The following is a 21,941-nucleotide window of genomic DNA, read 5'->3' as shown; positions in this document are numbered from 1 at the left end:
CGTTTACGTGGTGTACACTTGTCATTGTTACGTGTAAATTAATATTTTTGAAGAGTGGAAAATATTAATTGGGTCTGCATTATTTTATATGAAATGATTCTATTCGGCATACAAGATTTTAATAGCCGAAGTAATATTATGGAACGAATTAACCTCGCAAGACGGAAAACACTGAAAAATGAAACGTCCCACGTTATGCCATTTAGGCTAACGGGGAGAATGATTAAACCAAGTGAATTATGATGTAAGATTTGGTATAATGAGAAAGTGGGAGAACACGGTGTATGAAAAATGACATCTTTGAGTTTTACGTCCCACGATTATGCCGGCTAGGTTAAAGGAGGCGGTGATGGTGAGAAATGAAAGAAGTGGTAGAATGAAGAAAGTGGGAGGAAACGGAAGAACCCCGAGAAAACCCACGCAAACGGTGTTTGTCCACCACAAAGTTCACTTGGCGCAAGCTGAGTTCCAACCAGGGACCTCGTGCACCAGAGGTGAAGGCTCTAGCACTGAACCACCGCAGCCCCAGGACACGAATTGTGTACCACAAACTTACTTGGCCGGGGATCGAATCACGGTCCCCACGCAACAGAGGTGCGCGCTCTACCACTGAGCCACCGTGCCCCTTCTCCTTGCAAGACGGAGAACCATTGTATTTATATTTATGCTAATAAAAGCAATATTTGTTACATGGTGTGTAACCGAATGATAGTATTTTTGAATACGCCCATCGAATTTTATTCGCTCTTTGAATAAAACAGTGAAGCAATATGACCTGCTCATTCATTAGGCAATTAGTTTCTCATTCATTCTGTCGAGAATAAAAAATAAAAACATCTTCTCTCTCATCATTGTTTTCGTTGTTGTTGCATATTGTTTACGTCAAGATTTTCGAAACGAACAATTTGCCCACGTAAAATGCGAGTTTACCCTGTGACGTAAAGGAAGTACCTGGCAATATTTCCTATGTAGCCACGCAAGTGCTGAGTTGGCGAAGTTGACGCAACTTCTGGTTGGTAGAGAGCCAAAAGCATGGCATAGGCCCCAGCGTTGCGTCTCCATGCGCCAGAAACAGTTCAGCAAGTGAAGAGAGACGATCGTGAGTTGTTTATTGAGTCTTCGGAACACATAAACTACGCTTCAACAGGATTCTTCCATGACAAGTGAGTAGTTTCTGACAATTTTTTCTCCTAATAGGTAGACAACCAAACTAACTTATCAGAAATGAGTGTTATCTACTTAACAGGATATTTCTACCTTGGTTTCTAATTGACTGTATACTTATACTGTTGCCGTTGTTGTTTGTTTTGATTTCGGCAGTCCTTTTCAACACCGAAGCACGCAATGGAATCCAAATTTCAATGCTCTCCCAACGGAAAATGAACTCGGTACCCCATGCATCAAAGACACGCGTTAGCCACTTAACCAGCGGACAAGGTTACACTTCATTTGTGAAAGACAAGTAGTTACGTGTTGTTTACTAACCGAAGAATTTTTTTTTCAGTTTTCACTTAGTTTTCTTCTTAAGGTGTTTGCAGAGGAATTCAATACGTGTTGAGAAATATAATTCCGTTCTACGAATGGTATCATCAAGCCACGTGGCAAAGTATCTTTCTGAATGTAAAAACCTTGAAAAGTATGTATAGTATTGTCAATATATTCCCGGAGCAGTCAAAATATTCCCGGAATGTTGTTCTAGTTTTTGACATTTGTGATGCAACCAGAGTGAATCTTGTATACTGCAGTTCTTAAGTTGCGTAGTTATGAATATGACAAGTGTGAACAGGTCATAGCAGTCAGTTTACGAGTAGTATAGCTAAACAGAGGAGAATATGGTGATAAGTTGGTGTAATGTTGCGGTTCAAACAATGGACAAACATCAAATTCATGTGCAAATTGGGAAAATCTGCTTCAGATACTTACTTTGATAACATTAAAAAAAAAATCAGTTTACGGTCAGTGCTTTAAGGTAAACAGCACCGATATCTGTTTCGCTACAGTAGACATCAAAATCAGCGCGACGGCTGAATTTCGGAAGATACCAAAAGAGCACTTTCGTCGGTGTTTTGAGCAATGGCAAGAGCAGTGGACGATGTGAGTATGTCCGAACAGGGACGTACGCAGGAATTTATTTCGGGAGGGGTCTAAAGCGTTTCGGGGGGTCAAATACAATTTGAGGCTAAATTATATGAAAATTTCTAAAATTGCCCCTAAAAGTAGACTACTTTTACAAAAAAGTCGGGATTTCGGGGGGGGGGGGTCCGGACCCCCAGGACCCACCCTCTGAGTACGCCTCTGGTTCTGAAGATGTCTATTTTGAAAGTGCTTAAGTAAATTACTTATATTACGGTAATAAAGAGCCAGAATGAAATTCCGGGAACTTTTTGACTACCTTTCGTAGTTAAGCAATATTTTACTTTTAGATTTTTGGTTCCCTATTACCAAACACGTGTGTTTTCGTATTCGTTATTAAAGTCAAATAAAGCTTTTTTTAAAAAAAAAAATCCGGACAAGAATTAATTGTTCATTTCTTCTAACTCGTTAGAGTTTAAATGTGTAAAATAAAATATATTAAAATGTTTTTTTTTTTTGTTTTGTTTGTTGCAGTAGCTGGTTGAGATGGGAATGATTACAAGGGTGCGAGCAAGACTTCATTCACTGCATAACCTCGCCAAATTGGACGCGAGGGCTCAGGAAGAGAAGACAGCTCAAACAGGTAAAAAGACAAAGACAACACAAGATTAAAATATGTATGTATACAAAAGTACCTTTGAGGCTATGTTACGAACTTCTGAAGGGAGGGAGTCAACAAGAAACAATTTTCTAAATGGGCTTGTATCCAGGGAGGTGCGATTTAGCCGTTACATGTTAATATCAGTTTGTGTTGGGGGGAAAGGGCACGGTAGTTCAGTGGTAAAGCGCTTGATTCGTGGGGATCGTTGGTTCGATCCCCAGCGAAGTAAGTTTATAGTGAACAACATCGTGTCCGGGGGTTTTGTTGGGGTGCTGCCATTTTTCTCCACATTTTCATTCCACCAATTATTCCATCATCATTCACTTCCCTTAATCATTCGTCTCCCTTAGACTAAAGGACATAATCGTAGGATGTTAAACTGAAAGATTTCATTTTATAAGAGAAGAGAAATAATTCTCATTCCACCAATTCTTCCATCATCATTCACTTGCCTTAATCATCCGTCTCCCTTAGCCTAAAGAACATAATCGTAGGATGTTAAACTGAAAGATTTCATTTTATAAGAGAAGAGAAATAATTCTCATTCCACCAATTCTTCCATCATCATTCACTTGCCTTAATCATCCGTCTCCCTTAGACTAAAGGACATAATCGTAGGATGTTAAACTGAAAGATTTCATTTTATAAGAGAAGAGAAATAATTCTCATTCCACCAATTCTTCCATCATCATTCACTTGCCTTAATCATCCGTCTCCCTTAGACTAAAGGACATAATCGTAGGATGTTAAACTGAAAGATTTCATTTTATAAGAGAAGAGAAATAATTCTCATTCCACCAATTCTTCCATCATCATTCACTTGCCTTAATCATCCGTCTCCCTTAGCCTAAAGGGCATAATCGTAGGATGTTAAACTGAAAGATTTCATTTTATAAGAGAAGAGAAATAATTCTCATTCCACCAATTCTTCCATCATCATTCACTTGCCTTAATCATCCGTCTCCCTTAGACTAAAGGACATAATCGTAGGATGTTAAACTGAAAGATTTCATTTTATAAGAGAAGAGAAATAATTCTCATTCCACCAATTCTTCCATCATCATTCACTTGCCTTAATCATCCGTCTCCCTTAGCCTAAAGAACATAATCGTAGGATGTTAAACTGAAAGATTTCATTTTATAAGAGAAGAGAAATAATTCTCATTCCACCAATTCTTCCATCATCATTCACTTGCCTTAATCATCCGTCTCCCTTAGCCTAAAGAGAATAATCGTAGAATGTTAAACTGAAAGATTTCATTTTATAAGAGAAGAGAAATAATTCTCATTCCACCAATTCTTCCATCATCATTCACTTGCCTTAATCATCCGTCTCCCTTAGCCTAAAGGACATAATCGTTGGATGTTAAACTGAAAGATTTCATTTTATAAGAGAAGAGAAATAATTCTCATTCCACCAATTCTTCCATCATCATTCACTTGCCTTAATCATCCGTCTCCCTTAGACTAAAGGACATAATCGTAGGATGTTAAACTGAAAGATTTCATTTTATAAGAGAAGAGAAATAATTCTCATTCCACCAATTCTTCCATCATCATTCACTTGCCTTAATCATCCGTCTCCCTTAGACTAAAGGACATAATCGTAGGATGTTAAACTGAAAGATTTCATTTTATAAGAGAAGAGAAATAATTCTCATTCCACCAATTATTCCATCATCATTCACTTGCCTTAATCATACGTCTCCCTTAGCCTAAAGGGCATAATCGTGGGACGTTAAATTGAAAGATTTCATTTTTTCATATCAGTTCACCCGCGGCACACATTAGGCAAGGAGTTAGCAACGGAAGGATGCTTTCACAATGACTGTTACTATATAACTATATACGAGACAATTAAACCAATATTCTGTCAAGGTATAGTCATATTCATGAGCTGTAGCCCCTCAAAAAAAAAAAAAGTCACATATTATAGTGCGTCCAGTACGAGAACGTCTCTGACAGCTCGCAGTGACATTGCCACTACTCGCGTGTCAAGCTTTTTTTCGGTGCAACTGTAGTGGCAATTTAATTAATGGTAGAAGACAGAGTGACCGTGGTTTGTAATACTGGTATCAAAGTAGGGACTGCAATGTCCCACCGCATATGGTAAGAAACGTCAGAGACCATCTTTTGTTGGCCGTGCTATAGCATCATAAGACTTATCTGTGCCTGATGATGTATAACGAAGCTTAGAAAATAACATTCTTTTAATAGAGAAATAGTTCAAATCGTGTGTTCAAGTGTTACATTCTGTAGTTATTTTATTCGGAGTGAATCATTGGGAATATATATAAAATTTCGTTTAGGCCTGGCTACATCTTTTTAATTACCCTCTTAGTGTGCTTTGCTCTAAGATGATAATTGAACTAGTTGTCTCATGTCGTTAATAGAGACCATTGTTTTGCAATACACCTTTGATGTATGATTCCAAATCCTTTGAGTTTTTGTTTAGCTGGATGTGTCGACACGTAGCAGCTGAAAACTATACATTTTCGGACACAGGTGTCATTACTTCAAGCTTCATCTATTATCTACAGAAGCTTGTAACATAGTAACGAAGGATAGTGCATGTGATCGTTATTATCCCTGTCGTATAGGCAACCAAGCTATCTTCTATATTTTGCGGGTTGTATACGCTTACGGGTAAGAGTTACTTTAGTTTAAATGTTACATTTATTTACAAGTTCCGGTTCTGGCTCCCAGACACTCTAATACTAGGATCTGTCCTTTATAACCATGGTGTTTCATACGAAGGCCAAACACTCAGGAGGTCAAACTATAATATATATATGATACTTTGAGGCTAAATTTTAAGAGTAGTTTACTTGTGTTGTAGTAGTACAAATGAAGGGTAAGGGGAGAAAAAAGAAAATGTAGAACCAATAGGCACAACATTTGCTAATACTAATACATTTTCTTCATCGTCGGAAAGAGGATGTTATTAATTATAACACTTATATTTTATATTACTTAGAAGTGATCTCATTATTTTTTTAAACAAGAATTTTAGGAATGATCAAAAATATGGATCAAAAGGTTGCAATCTCGGCCAAGAATTAGTTTTTTAGATCAGGGACCACAAAATTTTTGAATGGCCCCTAAATCGAGTTTTTGTATTTCCTACGGAATAAGCACATCATAGTGAGTTAAGTGATAGTTAGGATTTGGCTACCGTATATGTAATTCTCCAGATATAAGGCCAACAGGAAAAGTTTTGATTGAAATAAATTGAATCTTTTAATAATAAAAAGACAGAGAGAGGGGGGAGGAAAGCAAATTGTTTGTTAAAAGTTTTATAAATTGAAACCATGCCTCTTATCTCTTAGTGTTTAACAACATGACAGAAAACAAACTACTGCCTTAATTATTTGGATCCATTTGGAAACAATCCAATTCTTCGTTCCTATGGGCTGTCTCGTATTCACACCAAACAGGAAGAAAGGCATTTCAAGGCCTCCCCCACCTGTGAAGTTAAACATACGCCTGTATTCAATGTCACAAAGTACCCAGCTAACTTGTAAATCGGGAAACACAACAAACAATAAACATTCTTCTTCTGTGCATGCTTTCCTTTTCTCACTGTAACGTTTTGCACAAAATTACATTGATTAGTTGGCAAGTATGTTGTCATAAATTCGCCGTAAAATTATAGCTATTTTAATACGATAAATAAGTTGGATAATAAAATAAATAGTGATTAACTGTTATTGTAATAGAAATCATCAGAGGATGAGATCTAACGATCACTTTTGTTTTAGAAAGCATGCGGCTCTTTACTGCTAGTTAAATCTAAACAAACTCACTGACAAAATCTCGATCGGCTTAAGGCACCCGGCCGGCAGGACGAAGTTCAGAAATGTGTGTTCAGCACCAGTGATGATACCAAGATTTATTATTTGGGGGCAAGCGGTGGGACAGAGACCGAATATACTAGTTTTATACTATATGACTGCATTATAACATACGTCTAGTAGACAGTGGAGGGGCAAGTGTTACCACAAGGGGGCATCCGCCTCTTTGTGTCGTTGCTGCTCAACACATCAGTAGCCCATCACCTTTGTTGTTTCTGGTTAAGTTGACGTGAGTTCGCTAACTCTTCCTTCAGATAGCTCCCCTATTTTCCTCATAACGCTAGGTGAACACCTCGTGGCTATGGTCATCTCATTCCCCCCCCCTTGTCTTCCATCTAAATACTAAAATTTTAATAGTTATAAAATTATCCTCAGCCTTTCCCATTTAGAAGCAGAATTTTTGTAAACATTAACCATGTGTTCTCTTACTTTTAATAAGGTTTCTACACGGCGAGTTTCACCTCATTGACTCAGACATTTGTGACACACTTTAGTGTTGGCTGTAAATTTTAACTCCGGTCCCCTTGAGATATGTATTTCATTTTTTTTTTTAAATCTCATCCTTTGCTTCCGCAACGAAATTTTACGTTTCTAGCGTAATATGACCTGGCCGATCATGAGTAAGTAACTTTTACTTTCTTTTAAACAATAGTATAGACTAACAGAAGACCCGTTCTTCGCACGGGGAGAATGGGGAGAATATGTTTCATTTTGGACGTAAAGTGTTGAATTTGGATTTAAACAGCATCGGAAGGTGTCACTGTTCATCTCAGCGATCCTGAAAACTATAGATTAGACACTAATGTCATACTTCGATCATTTACGTATATATATATATATATAGAGTGCTTCGGGTAGAGATGCCTATAGGGGAGAGATGCTAGTTTTGCTATAACTTCGTCGTAACAACAACATATGGCACGAGCTTGCGCAGGTTGTTAGCGGGGGTCTAGAAGAAGAAAGGGACGTCGTCAGTCACGTCGATGAGTATGTTATGCACTTGTTTTATGGTAAAATGTAGAAATTATCAATAAATTTACACATGTTTTTGTTTGTGAATAAGTCGTATTTTCTGCATGAGTTTGTAATGCAATTAATAATGACACGAAACACGTAGTTGCTGTATAGAGAGGATTACAGGGTTTACGTGCACGTGAGTCTCAGCATATCTTGTGGCAGTTTTGGCGCGAAAATTCAGCTGGCATCTTTCCCCGATGTTTGGGAAAGTTGCTACATCAATGTCGGGTAAAGATGCATGTGTACATTTTCTCGGGTAAAGATGCAAGTTTAACTCTTGCTCGGGTAGTCACGAAGTTCCTAACTTCGTGATTAATAGCAAGAAAATTGAAAATGAAAATACACAGAACTGTTATTCTCCTGGTATTATTTTAAAATTCGGAAAGGGCGAATGTTTGATATAGCGGCTATGAGTTCCATAAGAGTTAGTTATTAGTAAAACCCTTCGTATACAATGCACATACACTTCTATACATATTCCATAACACATCGTATGATCATTGTTTAAAATTGCTCTTTGCTTGCATATAGAAACTACAAAATGCAGGATTTGCTCCAACTGGACGAGAGATACTAACACTAGCATACAACTTCGTTGAACGTTATGGTGTGAGGCATAAATTTAACAAAGGGAATGGAATGGCTGGATACGATTGGTTGTGGTCTTTCATGAGATTTCCTACGTGAGTAAGAAGAAAGTTTCAGAATTTGTCTAGCGATCGAGCAGAAGCTATGAATCGTGAGAATGTTGGAAATTATTTTAAAACTTCTTTCAGAAATCTGTGAGAAACACGATTTACTCAATAGAGCAGGTAGTATTTTTAATTGTGATGAAACAGGAATACAATTAAATTCTTGTTCAGAAACTGTAGTAGCAGCAAAAAGTTCTAAACAAGTTAGTGTGCTTTCGTCAGCAGACAAAGTTGAAAATATTTCACTGATTGCTTACAGTAGACAATTCTTTGCCAATGTTATGTATTTTGAGAAGGAAAAATAAGAGGTCCGAGTGAGAAGATGTTCTTTCTAATGGTTCTATAGTAGTTATGAATCAAAAACATGCCTATACAAATTCTGAATCTTTATGAATTGGTTGCAAAAAACACCTTCTGCCACGCAAACCCCCAGGAAAAGTCTTACTCATTGTGAACGGTCACTCTTCTCATTGCACTAATCCTGATATGCTGGACTTTGTAACAGGAAATTATATTATCATGCTTTGCCTCCCCAGTCACCGCACTCGTTATTTGCAGCCATTAGATAAGAGCTTCTTTCGTTCATTGAAGCGTTCTTTCTACAGAGCTTTGTCACAATGTCAGCGAACACATCAACATAGAAAACTATCCAGGTCACTATTTCCTATCTTGCATCGTCAAGTCTGGGATAAAGCTGCAACACACAGAAATGGTACTTCAGGCTTCCAAGCATGTGGGATCTGGCCCTACGATCCTAAAATCATCCCTTATGAAGCTTTTGCTACTTCAAATTTTAGTGTTGCTTCAACTAACGAACGAAATTCTGCTTCTCCCTCTCCATCAGACGACAGCACTCTTTCAGAACACCTTCCTCGAGATTCTGCAAGTCTTAGCTGCTCAAATGACTTTTCTCAATCTTCTATTCCTGCATCTTCCGTTAATACTGTACGTTCATCTTCCCTTCCTCAGAAAACACCTTTTGAAGACATATCTCCAATTCATCCCGTAGATCGCGAAGAAACCCAAACTGGTAGGAGACGGAAACCAAAAAGAGCAGCACATATTTTAAATGAGACTGAACATACACTCTCAAAACGCACTAGGGATAAGCAGCAAGTAAACGTTGAAGTAGCAACAATGTCCTCTTTCAGTTCTGGAGGAAGTTCTAGTTGCAAATTGAAGAAACTTCGTAAGAGATCAGCTGCAAAAGTAGGGCTATGTCTAAATAACAGAAAGGATGAGGTTTCCTCCAATGACTATTGCTGTATATGCGGTCGATGTTATTCGATCCAAAAGGTGCAAACGTGGCATGGATCAGATGTACGATCTGTAACATGTGGTTGCACGAAAATTGTGCAATATTTCCTGATACATGTGTCGCATGCCACAACTGAGTTCAAATGTTATAAATGTAAGTATTGATATGGTAGTAAACACCGTTTTAACCATACCTTTTTCTCATGACTAGTGGATTTAAGTTTGTGTTGTACGCGTATTTTCCGGTATTTTATACTAACTATTAGGTAATCATGAAGACTCAATATTGCATTAGAATGTAGCTAATACTTATTCTACGGATATAAACTAATCCTATAAAACATGTTATCTTTGGAGTCCCTACATAATACTGCTTTTATTTTAATTCATCAAGTTTCCTTTTGTATGAGAAGCACGGTGTTTTCAAACTAACTATATTTATATTTCCATGTATTTCTTTATGCTACATATAATTGTGTTGGGTCATGACAAGCTTATTGTGTGTGTTTATACTGAAATAAAAGCATTAACGTATTTCTTTGTTAATTGTAACTACAATTTTATTATCGTGGCATCTTTCCCCGAAGCACTAGGCATCTCTACCCGACATATCGGGGTAAGATGGCAAATTTCATTAGTCATTTCTTCAGTAAATTGTCAGTGCACCATAGAAGTTCAACATGTGATATTTACAGCAATTGTGTGTTAACCCTGTAGCTATTCATTGCTGTACAGTTTGCCTTTTATGACCGCATTATTCAAGAGATACAGTCCTCAAAATGAAAAAGTATGGCGTCTTCCCCCGTTCTACTATATATATATATATATATATATATATATATACCTTCTCTAAGTTACACCGTCAAAGTGAAGTGATAAAAACCATCCTAGGCCCTAACCTCATCTATATTGAAAATTTGATCGAGATTGGTGGGGTGGTTCCAGTGATACGAAGGAACAAACGTAGTGACTTTCATTTTTATAGATTAACTCGTTCGCTGCCACTTGACCCCATATGACGTCATTCATACCTATTGCTGTGTGTCATTTGACGCCATTTGACGTAAAGAGGTAGTGCTCATTGTAGACATTCTCTGTAAAGTGAGACGCAGGTATAGAGCTTTTATACTCTGGTGTAGAGGGTTGCATGGCTCGGACCGAGCTCGCGGGCCGGGCTCGGGCGTGCGAAGCAGAGATCACTTCGAGCTCGGGCCGGGTCGTAAATTTTTAAATATGCAACCATATTTCTCTGGCCTAACTTTGTAAATATACTGTAACAATGATATTTATGGGAGCATTCTTTCTGGATAACTTTTAAAACACATCTAAATTTTTAACTTGAGACGCTCACACTATAAATCTGATTATCATCTTGTAATTGAGAGTAGCTAACTGTGTAGTAGTGGGGAGCAAAACTAAAAGTAACAGAAATGAACATATTTATCTTATCTGTGAGTGAAAGTTTGAGCAACCACAACATGAACTCCATTCTTTTTCTTCAGAGCAATCGACAATGACTGCTTTGAGGACTATCTGAGTGGGTTTAGAACACATCCATTTACATTAAAATTTATCATACATTGACATTTTGTTGTAAATATTTGGACTATTCATTTCAAGTTGGTCATTTCATAAGAATTTATATAAAATGAAATTAAATATTTAGTTTGGCGTCCCGTGTTTATGCACCGAGGCTAAGGCAGACGGAATTTATTTACATGACCATCTTCTTTAGAGAATTCATATAGTTAACAAGTGCAAATGATAAGCTTTATTTCGTTATTTTCTCTGAATCATGTAAGCTTTTAAACTGCAAAATTAAACCTCTAAATTGTTGTAAGTAAGAATATAATTTTGCGTTAATTATAAAGTTTCTGTAATTCGGGCTTATTTGATTATCACACGAGCTCAGCCCGGGCTCGGGTTTAAAGGATAAAGCACATTTCGGACTCACATTACAAAATTAACGGACTCGAGCCTAGGGCGCCGATCCTAGGGAGCAGGGGGCCCGGACCCCCCTAAAACTCGTGTATTTAAGAATATAGTCTACAATATGTGGCATAATTTGAATGCAATTTGTCTTAAAATCCTCATATATATACCTTCTGCATCGGAATGGGCCCCCTCAAATTTACAGAGAAATCGGCGCCCTTGGCTCCGGCTAAAAATTCCGGCCCGTGCAGATCTCTGCTCTGGTGGCACAACAGTATTGGCCTGACAGTTTTCGTAGCGTACTTCCGTTACACAGCTTCCACTAGATGTAGCTAGTTTGTTACAAAAGGCTGAATATTGCAAAAATGTAGGTGGCCCATTAGGTTGGGGTACTGAAATCAACGTGGCAGAGAAAGAGTGAAACAAAACATTCTCTAAAAATGAGTGTTGACTTCGTTTCAAACCTACAAAATTGATATATTTATCTGTTACTGTTGGATGCTGTGAATGTAGGTTATGTCACTATATGACTTCTGACCCACCCAAACACAAAACTATCCTACCTCTGGTAGCAAACAACAGAAGTTTTATTAAGTAAAACAATGCAGTATTCTTGTTCATATATATCTCTGGTTTATTACGAGAAATATATCTGGTTTATCTTCTTCTTCCTCTTCGCTGTTATTGGTTGAATATAGAGAGGGGGGGGGGCAGAGAGATGTAAACATTGCTTAAATTATGTGTTCCACTTTCGTTAGGTAGAAGTAAAATAGCATGAAAAATGAGTTTACATATGTGCTGGAAGGAATTCTTTGGAAAATTGCCAATACGAATGCCATCCGACCTAATTTGAACATTACTTCACAAGTAAAGGTCATGGCAGAGGAAATACCCTCAAGAGAGGCTCAAACGGTACAACAAACATTTTTTTCTTTCTTTAATTTTTGGGGGGAGTTTAGAGCAGTTGTTGTAAAATGAGGTTAGGAAGATGCATTTTTAAAATTACATTCTTAGCTATGAAGCTAGATAATAACAGTAATTGAAGACTTCGGTGCAAGAAGGAGATAACTCCAATTTTACATTCGGTTCAGAACTGAAGCAAAACATCGTTAAAAATCAGTTTATTGTAGGCCTACTTTCGTCTCCAAACTTTTTGTAACGAAAGGTTTTACTCCTGTAATAATACCTTTCTGTACAAAAAGTTTGTAGGCTAAAGTAAAATAAATTTATTTTTTAACGATGTTTTGTTTCAGTTCTGAATCAAATATAAAATTGAAGCTGTTCCTTTCTTGCACCGAACTCTTCAATTCATCATTACAGGTATTCTGCCATTATTAGCAAATCACTTGCTGGAACTGAGAAGCTTCCATGTTTCATGGTCTTCCGTTAACCTCTTCGTATTCATGCACGATTTCTCTGTTTTGATATCCTCCATTAATTGTAGTCTTCTTCGTTCTCTCCCTCTCTTTCCTGCCACCGTACCCTCTAGCACGTTCCTCATGATACAGTTGCTCCGTAGGCAATGTCCCAACCAGTTTCTTTTCCTCTTCTTAATAATATCTAAAATTGTTCTTTTCTTACCCACCATTTCTAACACTCTCTCATTCGATTACCGCTATACCCGGCTAATTCTCTCCGTTCTTCTATTTACCATTTATATTTACCATTTTTTTTTCAGTAGCGAGGCTATCAACAAAGATACAACCTGGAAATTAGATTATATGCATTGTTAATACTTAATATCATATTGCAGCACTTTATTCTGTTGTAACATAAAACTTGCATTTTGTATATCTCGACTCTTACATCGTCCAGAAGGTGATTTTGCTCCTCCAAACGACCTTTCCGGATCTGTTAGTCCTTGGTGACGTAGTTAGAGAGCAAGTCACATTTCAGCATTTTATTTTTATTTTTATTTTTTTAAATGCAGTTTCATTCCCATTAATAGATTGGTGGCCCACAGAAGGTAACAGCTTGTCTTGGGACAGTAACATCAATTTAGATGTAGTAAAAAGGTATTAAGAGTGGATATCAGGATTTTTATATTTTCACATTTTGTTTAAGTTCTGTGTAAAACATCTGCGGTCTTTGCGCTTTACACTTAAGTAGGATATATTCAATGGCTCCTCCCTTCCCCTAAAATTTAGGTGATGCGGTTGAACTCGCGACACTATGGGTAAAGACATACCGAAGATACCTCGCGATCAAGGTCACTGCCTCGATAATGGCACAAACCCATGGATTCAAATGGGTAAGCGCATACCAGAGATATGCGCTACATCGCGACTTAGAGGTCAACCGCGATGGTGAATTAGTGGTCGCGATTATAAACAACCGAATTTGTTTTCACATCGATGTTCAGCGGAAGCATCGCTGTGGCTTGTGTTCTCATTGGTTCTCCCTGAAGCGCTGCACGGATTAAAATCTTCATTTGTTCAGAATTTCATCTGCAAAGGCTTGTGTGCACCCATGCTCAAGAGGTTTTGCTGCACTTTTGATTATGAAAGACATATTAGTAGAACTAATGAGGAATGTTCCAGGAATATGGAATAAGAGGCACAAACAACATAATATGCACGTTTTAAATACAGAATGGAAGAAAATAGCAACTGAAATGAGAATATCAGATAAGTTATTCATATTTTTAAGAATTATACTGTAGCTTATTATTATATAAGACAGTGGCGGTTACAGGGAAGGGGTCTTCGGGCTGAAGTCCCTAAATTCCGGAATTTCTAAAGAAAAAAGAAGCTAGTGTTAATCATACCTATGCTTAAAAACTTCACGTCCCTCCCCCCCAATTCCGAGATTGATAAAAAAGATTTTTTTGCTAAATTTGTTATTGATATAAGGTAAAGAAATACCTGTAAAGACAGGCACGTATCCATAAGAAGGCAATGTCGAATAATGGAATTGCAGTGACGAAACTTAATTTGGCGACGAAACGCTGTGGCCGCCAGTAAGGTAGAAATACTAGATTCTCCTCCTATGAAAAGTGTCTGTGCTGTAGCGACATCTCTTGGTATGGCGTAAGAGGTGGCGTAGTTAGCGACAACTATTGCCCTGACTATGAACTATTAGGAATTTAGTGTGATTAACAGATTGAGGTTTTGTGTTTATAATAAGGATTAAGAATTTACAAATAGTTTCGCCTAGATATTTATGCAACCCGAAACTCTTAAATGTTTTGCAGTTTGCATAATGTCGTTACTCACAGACTGATATGTTTTTACATTATAAGTAGAATACTTATTATTAAGAAACAAATAAGCTACGCACTGTGAAAAGCATTATATATAGGCCTAAATAGTAGCTACTTAAATAGAAAATCGTGGTAGATAAACGTTTCTAAAATATAAACTACATAAAATCAGTGTTTATTTCTTTCTTCCGAGAGGCAATGCACGCGTAAAGTTTTGTCGTTCTGAAAAGTTAAACCGTCGATCAACGTTTTGGCTGTACGCCGCCGTCTATTCTGGCTGTGTGGTTCTCCCCTGCCCTCTTCTTGCCCCTCGGACAGCCTACAAACTTCCCTCTCGAGACATGACCGGTCGAATACAGTGGCTATAAATACCTCAAAAAAAAAAAAAAAAAAAAGCGTGGCGAACGATGATGGCGCATACGCTATCACCTGTTGAGAGTTCAGTCTGCAACCAACAGCAAGCACCCCATAGCAACAACAAACAAACAAACAAACCCACGAGGAGCTTGGTTCCACGTCAGACTCTTTGATCGTTGACATTCCGCCAGAGCAAATGACTGATTCTGATTTCCTTCAATGCAACTTTGATTTTTCAGTTCCCTTCTGTTTTAATTATTATTATTTGCCAAGACACACGTTGAGGAACTTTGCCGAAAGCAGAAATAGTTGTTAGAACACATAAAAAGCGAACTATTTATTCCTCCATTGTGTTCGGTTCGTCTTCAAATTGCCTAGACATCTCTTGACGTGTGGTAGAAGGCAGTGCAGCTAGCGACATTTATTAGCGTGACTGTGAATTAGTAGGAATTACCGTTACTCACAGACTAAGACATTATTTGTATTATAAATAAGATTGTGATCAACTCTATCTACTAGATATAGACAGGATAAATGATATATACACTCTGATATATCACTTCTTTTACTTTTCATTAGGATCCACCTCGAAACGCGTGTATAATAAATTTGACGATAAACCCAACTTAAATTAGTACTAAGTTATTTTGAAAAGGATATTTGAGGAGAACAAACATGGAAATTACGGTGAAAAACAGTTGGAATTGGGAATATGGATTAAAAAAAAAGAAAAGAAATTAATTAGATGAAATCAAAAAAAAATCTAATCAGGATGTTTTCGCAAAGGTTAGAAATGAAAGTCTTTTAGTTTAACGTCCCACGATTATGGGACGGTGATTAAGGCAAATGTATTATGATGGGAGAATTTGTGGGATGAGAAAGTAGGAGGGAATGGTAGTACCCCGTGAAAACCCACGGACGTATTGTCGTCCACCACAAATTTACTTAGCCTAGGATCGAACTAAGGACCTCACGCACCACAGATAAGCGCTCTACCACTCAGCAACCGTGCTCGCTTCGCAGAAGTTAGAGAGAATTGGTGATGAAAATATTTTTTTTAAAAAAAGGGAACGGAAACGAGGAACGGAAATGTTAATTTATTGTCCCTACATTCCTTAATTTGATGTCCCGTTTAAGATAAAAGTTATGGAGGATAATCAAAGTTAATGGTTATGAAATATTTGGTGTACTTAGAATATGGGAGGAAATGGGAGAACCCTGAGAAAATCCACCGATATGATGCTGTCCACCAAAATACAGGTAGAAATGATTACAATCTCAGAACTCTACAATATTTCCAACCATGATGAATTACAATGGGTTAAAATCTGCACGTGCTGTAATCAGAGCCTCTTCATGGTAGCATCGAATCACACGGGAGTTACGTGTCCTCTTGAAGCATCACGTACACACTGCTTAAATGTGAGTCAGCAAGACATGGAGACTGTCTGGCGGAATACCTCATCAACAATGTGTAAACCAACCATTTTCCACACATGTTCAATGGACGATATGTCGGGCGACCGTGCAGACCGGGGAAGCATGGTTATCCGCCCTTTCTCGAAGAAGGCTTGTGCATTTCGAAATACACGTGCAGGGCATTGTCTTGCTGAAATATGGAGTGCGGAGTTGTCCGAACAAAGGATATACTCTCGGGATCTAACTCTCTGGTATAGCAGTCACTGTCATTTGGCTTCTGTGACGTTCGCTTGCAGATTGCTCTCACTTTGATAACGTCTAACGCATATGTGGCTATCACTGTAGGGCAAGTCCAAGTGGGACTCGCCTGAAAACTCGACTGTCTGTCAGTCTGTACGTCAGCAATGGTGTTCGCGGGTCGAACTGCAGAAGAAAATAACTTGCAGTATGATGAAGTTTGCCTCTTCCCTTTTCATCCGTGTGGCTTTAATGAATTTGAAGATCAAATGGTTTCTTTATATCATCATTCGAAAAAAAAAAAAAAAAAAAACTTCAATTGTTTTCATAGAGTTGGTCTCTGGTGTGAAATAAGTTTAGAAAATGTTGAAAGAAAACTACTGGAGATTAGTGCTCCTACTGATGCTAGTCTAAGAGAATTGCGAGATCTTGAGAATGAAATGGAAGAGAACAATAGGCTGGAATATAGAATATCTGACACTGAGACTAAAGTCAATAATCAGAATTTCTCATCTGATTTTTCGCATCATGAACTTGCTTTGGTAGTTCCGGATATAAGAGAAGATTTAATTGAATTCAGCGGTGTAAAAGATACCAATTTAAATAATAGAGAGGTTATACGCTCAAATATATTGTCTTTAATGGATGATTCGGATAATCAAGAAAAGGAAATGAATGAAAATCACCATTTAATACAGAAGAATAAGGAAAGGAAGGAAAAGAATAAAGCGAAGAAGAAGATAGGAAAATTTACCTGCAACCAGTTAGTTTTTCAAGAGAAACCCTCAGTAGTGAAAGATATGAAAGAGGATAGTTTACCATCTTCAAGTGGGATAAATGTGGAAAGCGACTCACATGCATCTGATATGAAGCTAGAACAAACAGATGATTTCTACATGCTATTAAATCGAAATAAAAGAAAAAAATATAAATACTGAGTTAACTTACAAAGGGAGAAATCAAACTGATTCAGTTGTACAGGTGAATAAAACCTCTAAGGTCAAGGAAGATAGCCACATGGTTTGGCGTTATTCGGGATCAGAAGTTGATAACTTATCTCTGAGGTTAAATCATCTAATAATGATGTTATAAACAAGAAAGTCGGTTATACAGTACAAAAGACTTTGTGGGGCATTTGTACTTACAGGAACATAAACATCTCAAGGAAACTCCATTTCCTATTCTACGTCAAAAAGAAAATATTTTCGAATCACAAATTAAAGAACTAGTTGATAAATGGGTATTAGTAGAGGTAGATAATTTAAATTATGTTAGTGCGTGTTTCTTGGTTTAAAATAAGGATAAAAACGCATCGCGTAGTTGAAAACGTTTTGTAAAGCCAATAAGTTAATTGTCAATGATGTTTATCCATCACGATGCTTATCCATGGATCCATATTTCCCATTTAATCACCAGCTTTGCTAATCTTCAGAACCGTTTGTTTGATATTTACGAATCATGTGGTGTTGTGGAGTGAGCATACGTACACGTTTAGCATTTGTAAAATAAATGTTGGCTGCGGCCCATGAGATCGTTGTAAGAGAGAAAGAAAGTCACCTTGGAAGTCAGTGGAAATGATTCAAAGCTCTTTTAGTCATCCAACAACAAAGCACCCACTCTCTCTTTCACAAACTCTTTTTCGCCATCTTTACTTAGAAATGAAAACAAACATTTCACAAAACATTTAGTAAAAATATTTTGAAATTAGTGATGTCATTGGACGATGAAATCATTGACAAACTCAATAATTACTCAGTAAAAGAAACATTTCTCAGAAAACATCTGGGTTCAAACACAAGATTGAGGCATTCTGAACCGTGTGCAGGGCAAGTGGGACGTCAGCCTACGCCCCCCAATCGATGGGTTTCCGTGCCATAGGAAAAAATTAGGCCTTCAAGAAATGTAAACACTACAGGTTGACATTAATCCAACATTAATATCTCTTTAGATATTCAGTATGAATTTGGAGCACATTTTCAAATTTACCGCATTGATGTACCACTGTTTTCTGGAGGTGCCGTTTATATTTTGATGGCGCTGTAGTTGATAATTAGTTGTACTTTGCTTACACCTGCTAACAGGTATTCCTACTCATTTTATCATGCATTTGCTGAATTTTCTTTCTTTGAAAGACTGTACAGGTAGTCATTTTTTGTTCAATATATACAAGCATATCCAATCATTCAAAAATCCGACCTTTTCGAAAACCTGGCATTCCTCAGGTCCGAAAGTTACCGGATTTTTGGATGTCAACTTGTATTTCTAATTAATTCTTGGAATACAAAATATTTAGAGATAAACCATCATTTACAAGACATTCTTACGACTCTATATTGTTAATTAGTACAGAATAAGGTTCCTGCTTTCCAATCGGTAGGTTTCGGGTTCGAATCTGCTGGCAAGCTGTGGGTTTTCTTTAGTTCCAGTGGACCATACTTTTAAAACATGTCTTCATCCCACTACATTTCCAATTCTTGTTGTTTTGCTGTTGCTGCTGTCCCAGACAGTTCCAGGAAGCTCCTGGGTTAGGGTCGACTCTGCTGGGTTGTAGCCATACCGTGGTATTCGATATCTTACTGTATGGGACGCCTCCTGGCACCAAAACGAGATGCGAACTTTCACTAATGTTTCGGTGTAGACGATGGTAGAGTCTCTTTAATTAATGTAGTTCCTCCAAACGATGGATATAACTGAGAGGTGAGTTTCGCCCATCGTGTTATGTTTTTAAGGTTCTATTATTCGATTCCGAGACCCCGTACACCAAAGGCACGCACAGCAGCCTCTAAGCCACTACATGAGCGGTGAGGACAAGTGTGCCATGGATCTTGGGAAGGGGAAGGATCATCCTTGAGATAAATTAGATTCGTTCATTTCAAAACTATGCAATATAAATGGATAAATTATAAAATAATATATCCACGTAAGCAAATTGCGTGACAATGGAAGTCTGGTTAAAATGGATTTTAAAAGTAGGACAGTTTTTGCATTTACCAGAAAATCATTTGGAAATTCCTTTTTCCTTTACTCTCATGGACGCGTGTATCTCAAAGTCGCTACAGTTATTAGGGATTTTTGGCTCGACTGTATTTCTGCCATTTTCTAAGAACAAAAAATAAAAATAAACCATGACTTCCGAAGAAATAACTTACTTTTTGTTCTTCCGTTTATCAAAGCAAAAGAATGGGAATACAAGAAGCAAATTCTAGTCCAAGAAAGGTTTACATCATCAAGCTAAGCTTCCAGATAGGACAAAGTATTCTGAACTAAATTCAACAAAACTTTCAAGAAATGTTCTTATAACTGGTTTACATGTAAAGATGCTCCTGCGTTCCAGCCGTCTTAACGTCTTTAGTTTCCCCAGGCACCTATTGGCCTCCTGTATTTGCTTTGAGCCGGCATTTGGGGGAGGATAAAACGAAAAAATAATTCCCTTTAAAACAAATATCTAACTTCCGTACAACGAAAATGTAACTCTAGAAAGCGAAAAGCAAAAATATAACTCTCGTAAAACGAAAATGTAACTCCAGTAAAACGAAAATATAACTTCTATAAAACGCAAATGCAACTTCCATAAAACAAAAATGTAACTCCTGGGAAATGAAAATATAAATTCCCTAAAACGAAAATGTAACTCGTAAAACGAAAATGTAGCTTCTGTAAAAACGAAAATTGTAACTCCTGTAAAAAGAAAATGTTATGCCCGTAAAACGAAAATGTAACTCCTGATTTCGAACTGAGGTCCACAATTTGCTAAGTAAACACCTTACCGACTATCCGACGATGGTTTCTCTTATAGTAAGAAATAGCGGTGTGAGGTTAAGGAATTTGGTTAGCATATTGAAAGTAACTGAATGATATGGGACCAGTCTTACCTTTAGGTACAGTCTGGTTGCATACTTCCAAGGGAAAATGAATCTATAATAAGTTCTATGGGAATACATGACGGGGAATATCTTCGGATCAAGTGGATGTATAGCCTCCATCAATAAACTCGCTTTCAAATTCCTGACTCTCTACACCCTGGCCAAAATTGGTGCTGATTCATCCTGTAATTCTTAATTTTTTAAAATCACCCAGCAGGACGGACCCATAAGGTAAGCTTATAAAGAAGTTTTTATTGGTAAACCCAACTTCTTAATAACCAATAATAAAAAAGAGAAATCACATTAAATTAGGCGAGAGTGCTTAAATTTTGACAAGATCTTTTGCCTATCGGAGGACAGTGTCTCAGCTATAGAGCGTTCAACTCTGGAATGAAGTGTAACAGATTCGATCCCAAGTCACGTGAGTCTGTGGTAGACAACTTAGTGTCCATGAGTTTTTTTCCTTCCACATTCTCCCACATTCCCGTTCCACCAATTGTTCCATAAGCATTCACTTTTATCCGTTTTCTTTAGCCTAAAGAGAATAACGTGGGACATGAAATTACATATTTCATTCTATTTTCTCAAGACCTTTTCCCAACTATACACAAACTTGGCTTGGAAAATAATAATTTACGACTCCGACAGACACCGGTAGATACCTACATAATATGGAACAAATTAGAGACAAAAATCTGTAAGAGCCTAATTTTATGCATTATATTATGTGAATGTTAAAGATCGTCCATGGAACATATTAAGTGTAAAAAGAGAAAAAGCACTATAACGTTCCTCACTCACCCGTTTTTGTGTCCTTGCCTTCCAAACATTTTTCAGCGACAAACTTTAAAATTCATACAGTACAATACACAAAATAATGTTTTTTTCTTAAAGATTTTTATCTGCGTATATGGTTCAGGTCGCTGGTGATTTTACTTCCTGGTCCGACTCCAGCTCACATCAAGTGGGTTTTGGGGTGGACAAATACCATGTGAGTGGATTTTCTCGAGTTTCTCCCATTTCCACCCATTTTATTCAATTCACCATTTTGTCCATTATGTTCATCTTCCCTTAGTCTCGGAGCATAATCGTGGGACATTACGCTAAAAAAGGAATAAAGTAATACATCCTTTATGAAAGAACTTCGAACTTCTCCATCTTCTTACAATTATTGCAGATTCTATGTAGGCTTCGCAGATTCAGTTCCTTTAGACTAATGGTTCTCAACCTAATTCCTATCATGATCCCCATTTTATTACATCCTCTTGAAAAGCGACCCGCTTATAATTTCTGGTTTGTAATAAGCTTCTGTGGGATTTTTAATACACTTATTGCGAAGATCTTACGATATCCATCTATTTCTATAATAGTGGAATC

General features: G+C 37.4%; 1 protein-coding gene across 1 annotated transcript in view; it reads left to right on the top strand.

The window, feature by feature from the left end:
- The first annotated feature begins 1,077 nt into the window (after positions 1-1,077).
- Positions 1,078-21,941, top strand: part of LOC145663871 (uncharacterized) — a 46,364-nt gene continuing 25,500 nt past the window's right edge. Inside the window, exons 1-2 of the mRNA XM_081730006.1 lie at positions 1,078-1,163; positions 2,608-2,716. Coding sequence (XP_081586132.1) covers positions 2,620-2,716 — 97 coding nt within the window. The 5' untranslated portion in view covers positions 1,078-1,163; positions 2,608-2,619. The remainder of the gene's footprint in view (positions 1,164-2,607; positions 2,717-21,941) is intronic.

The sequence above is a fragment of the Thermobia domestica genome, chromosome 11, assembly GCF_964235325.1.
Source record: "Thermobia domestica chromosome 11, izTheDome1.hap1.1, whole genome shotgun sequence".
NCBI lineage: Eukaryota > Metazoa > Arthropoda > Insecta > Zygentoma > Lepismatidae > Thermobia > Thermobia domestica.
The sequence above is the reverse complement of the archived record's forward strand: the minus strand, read 5'-3'. Positions and strand labels throughout refer to the sequence as shown.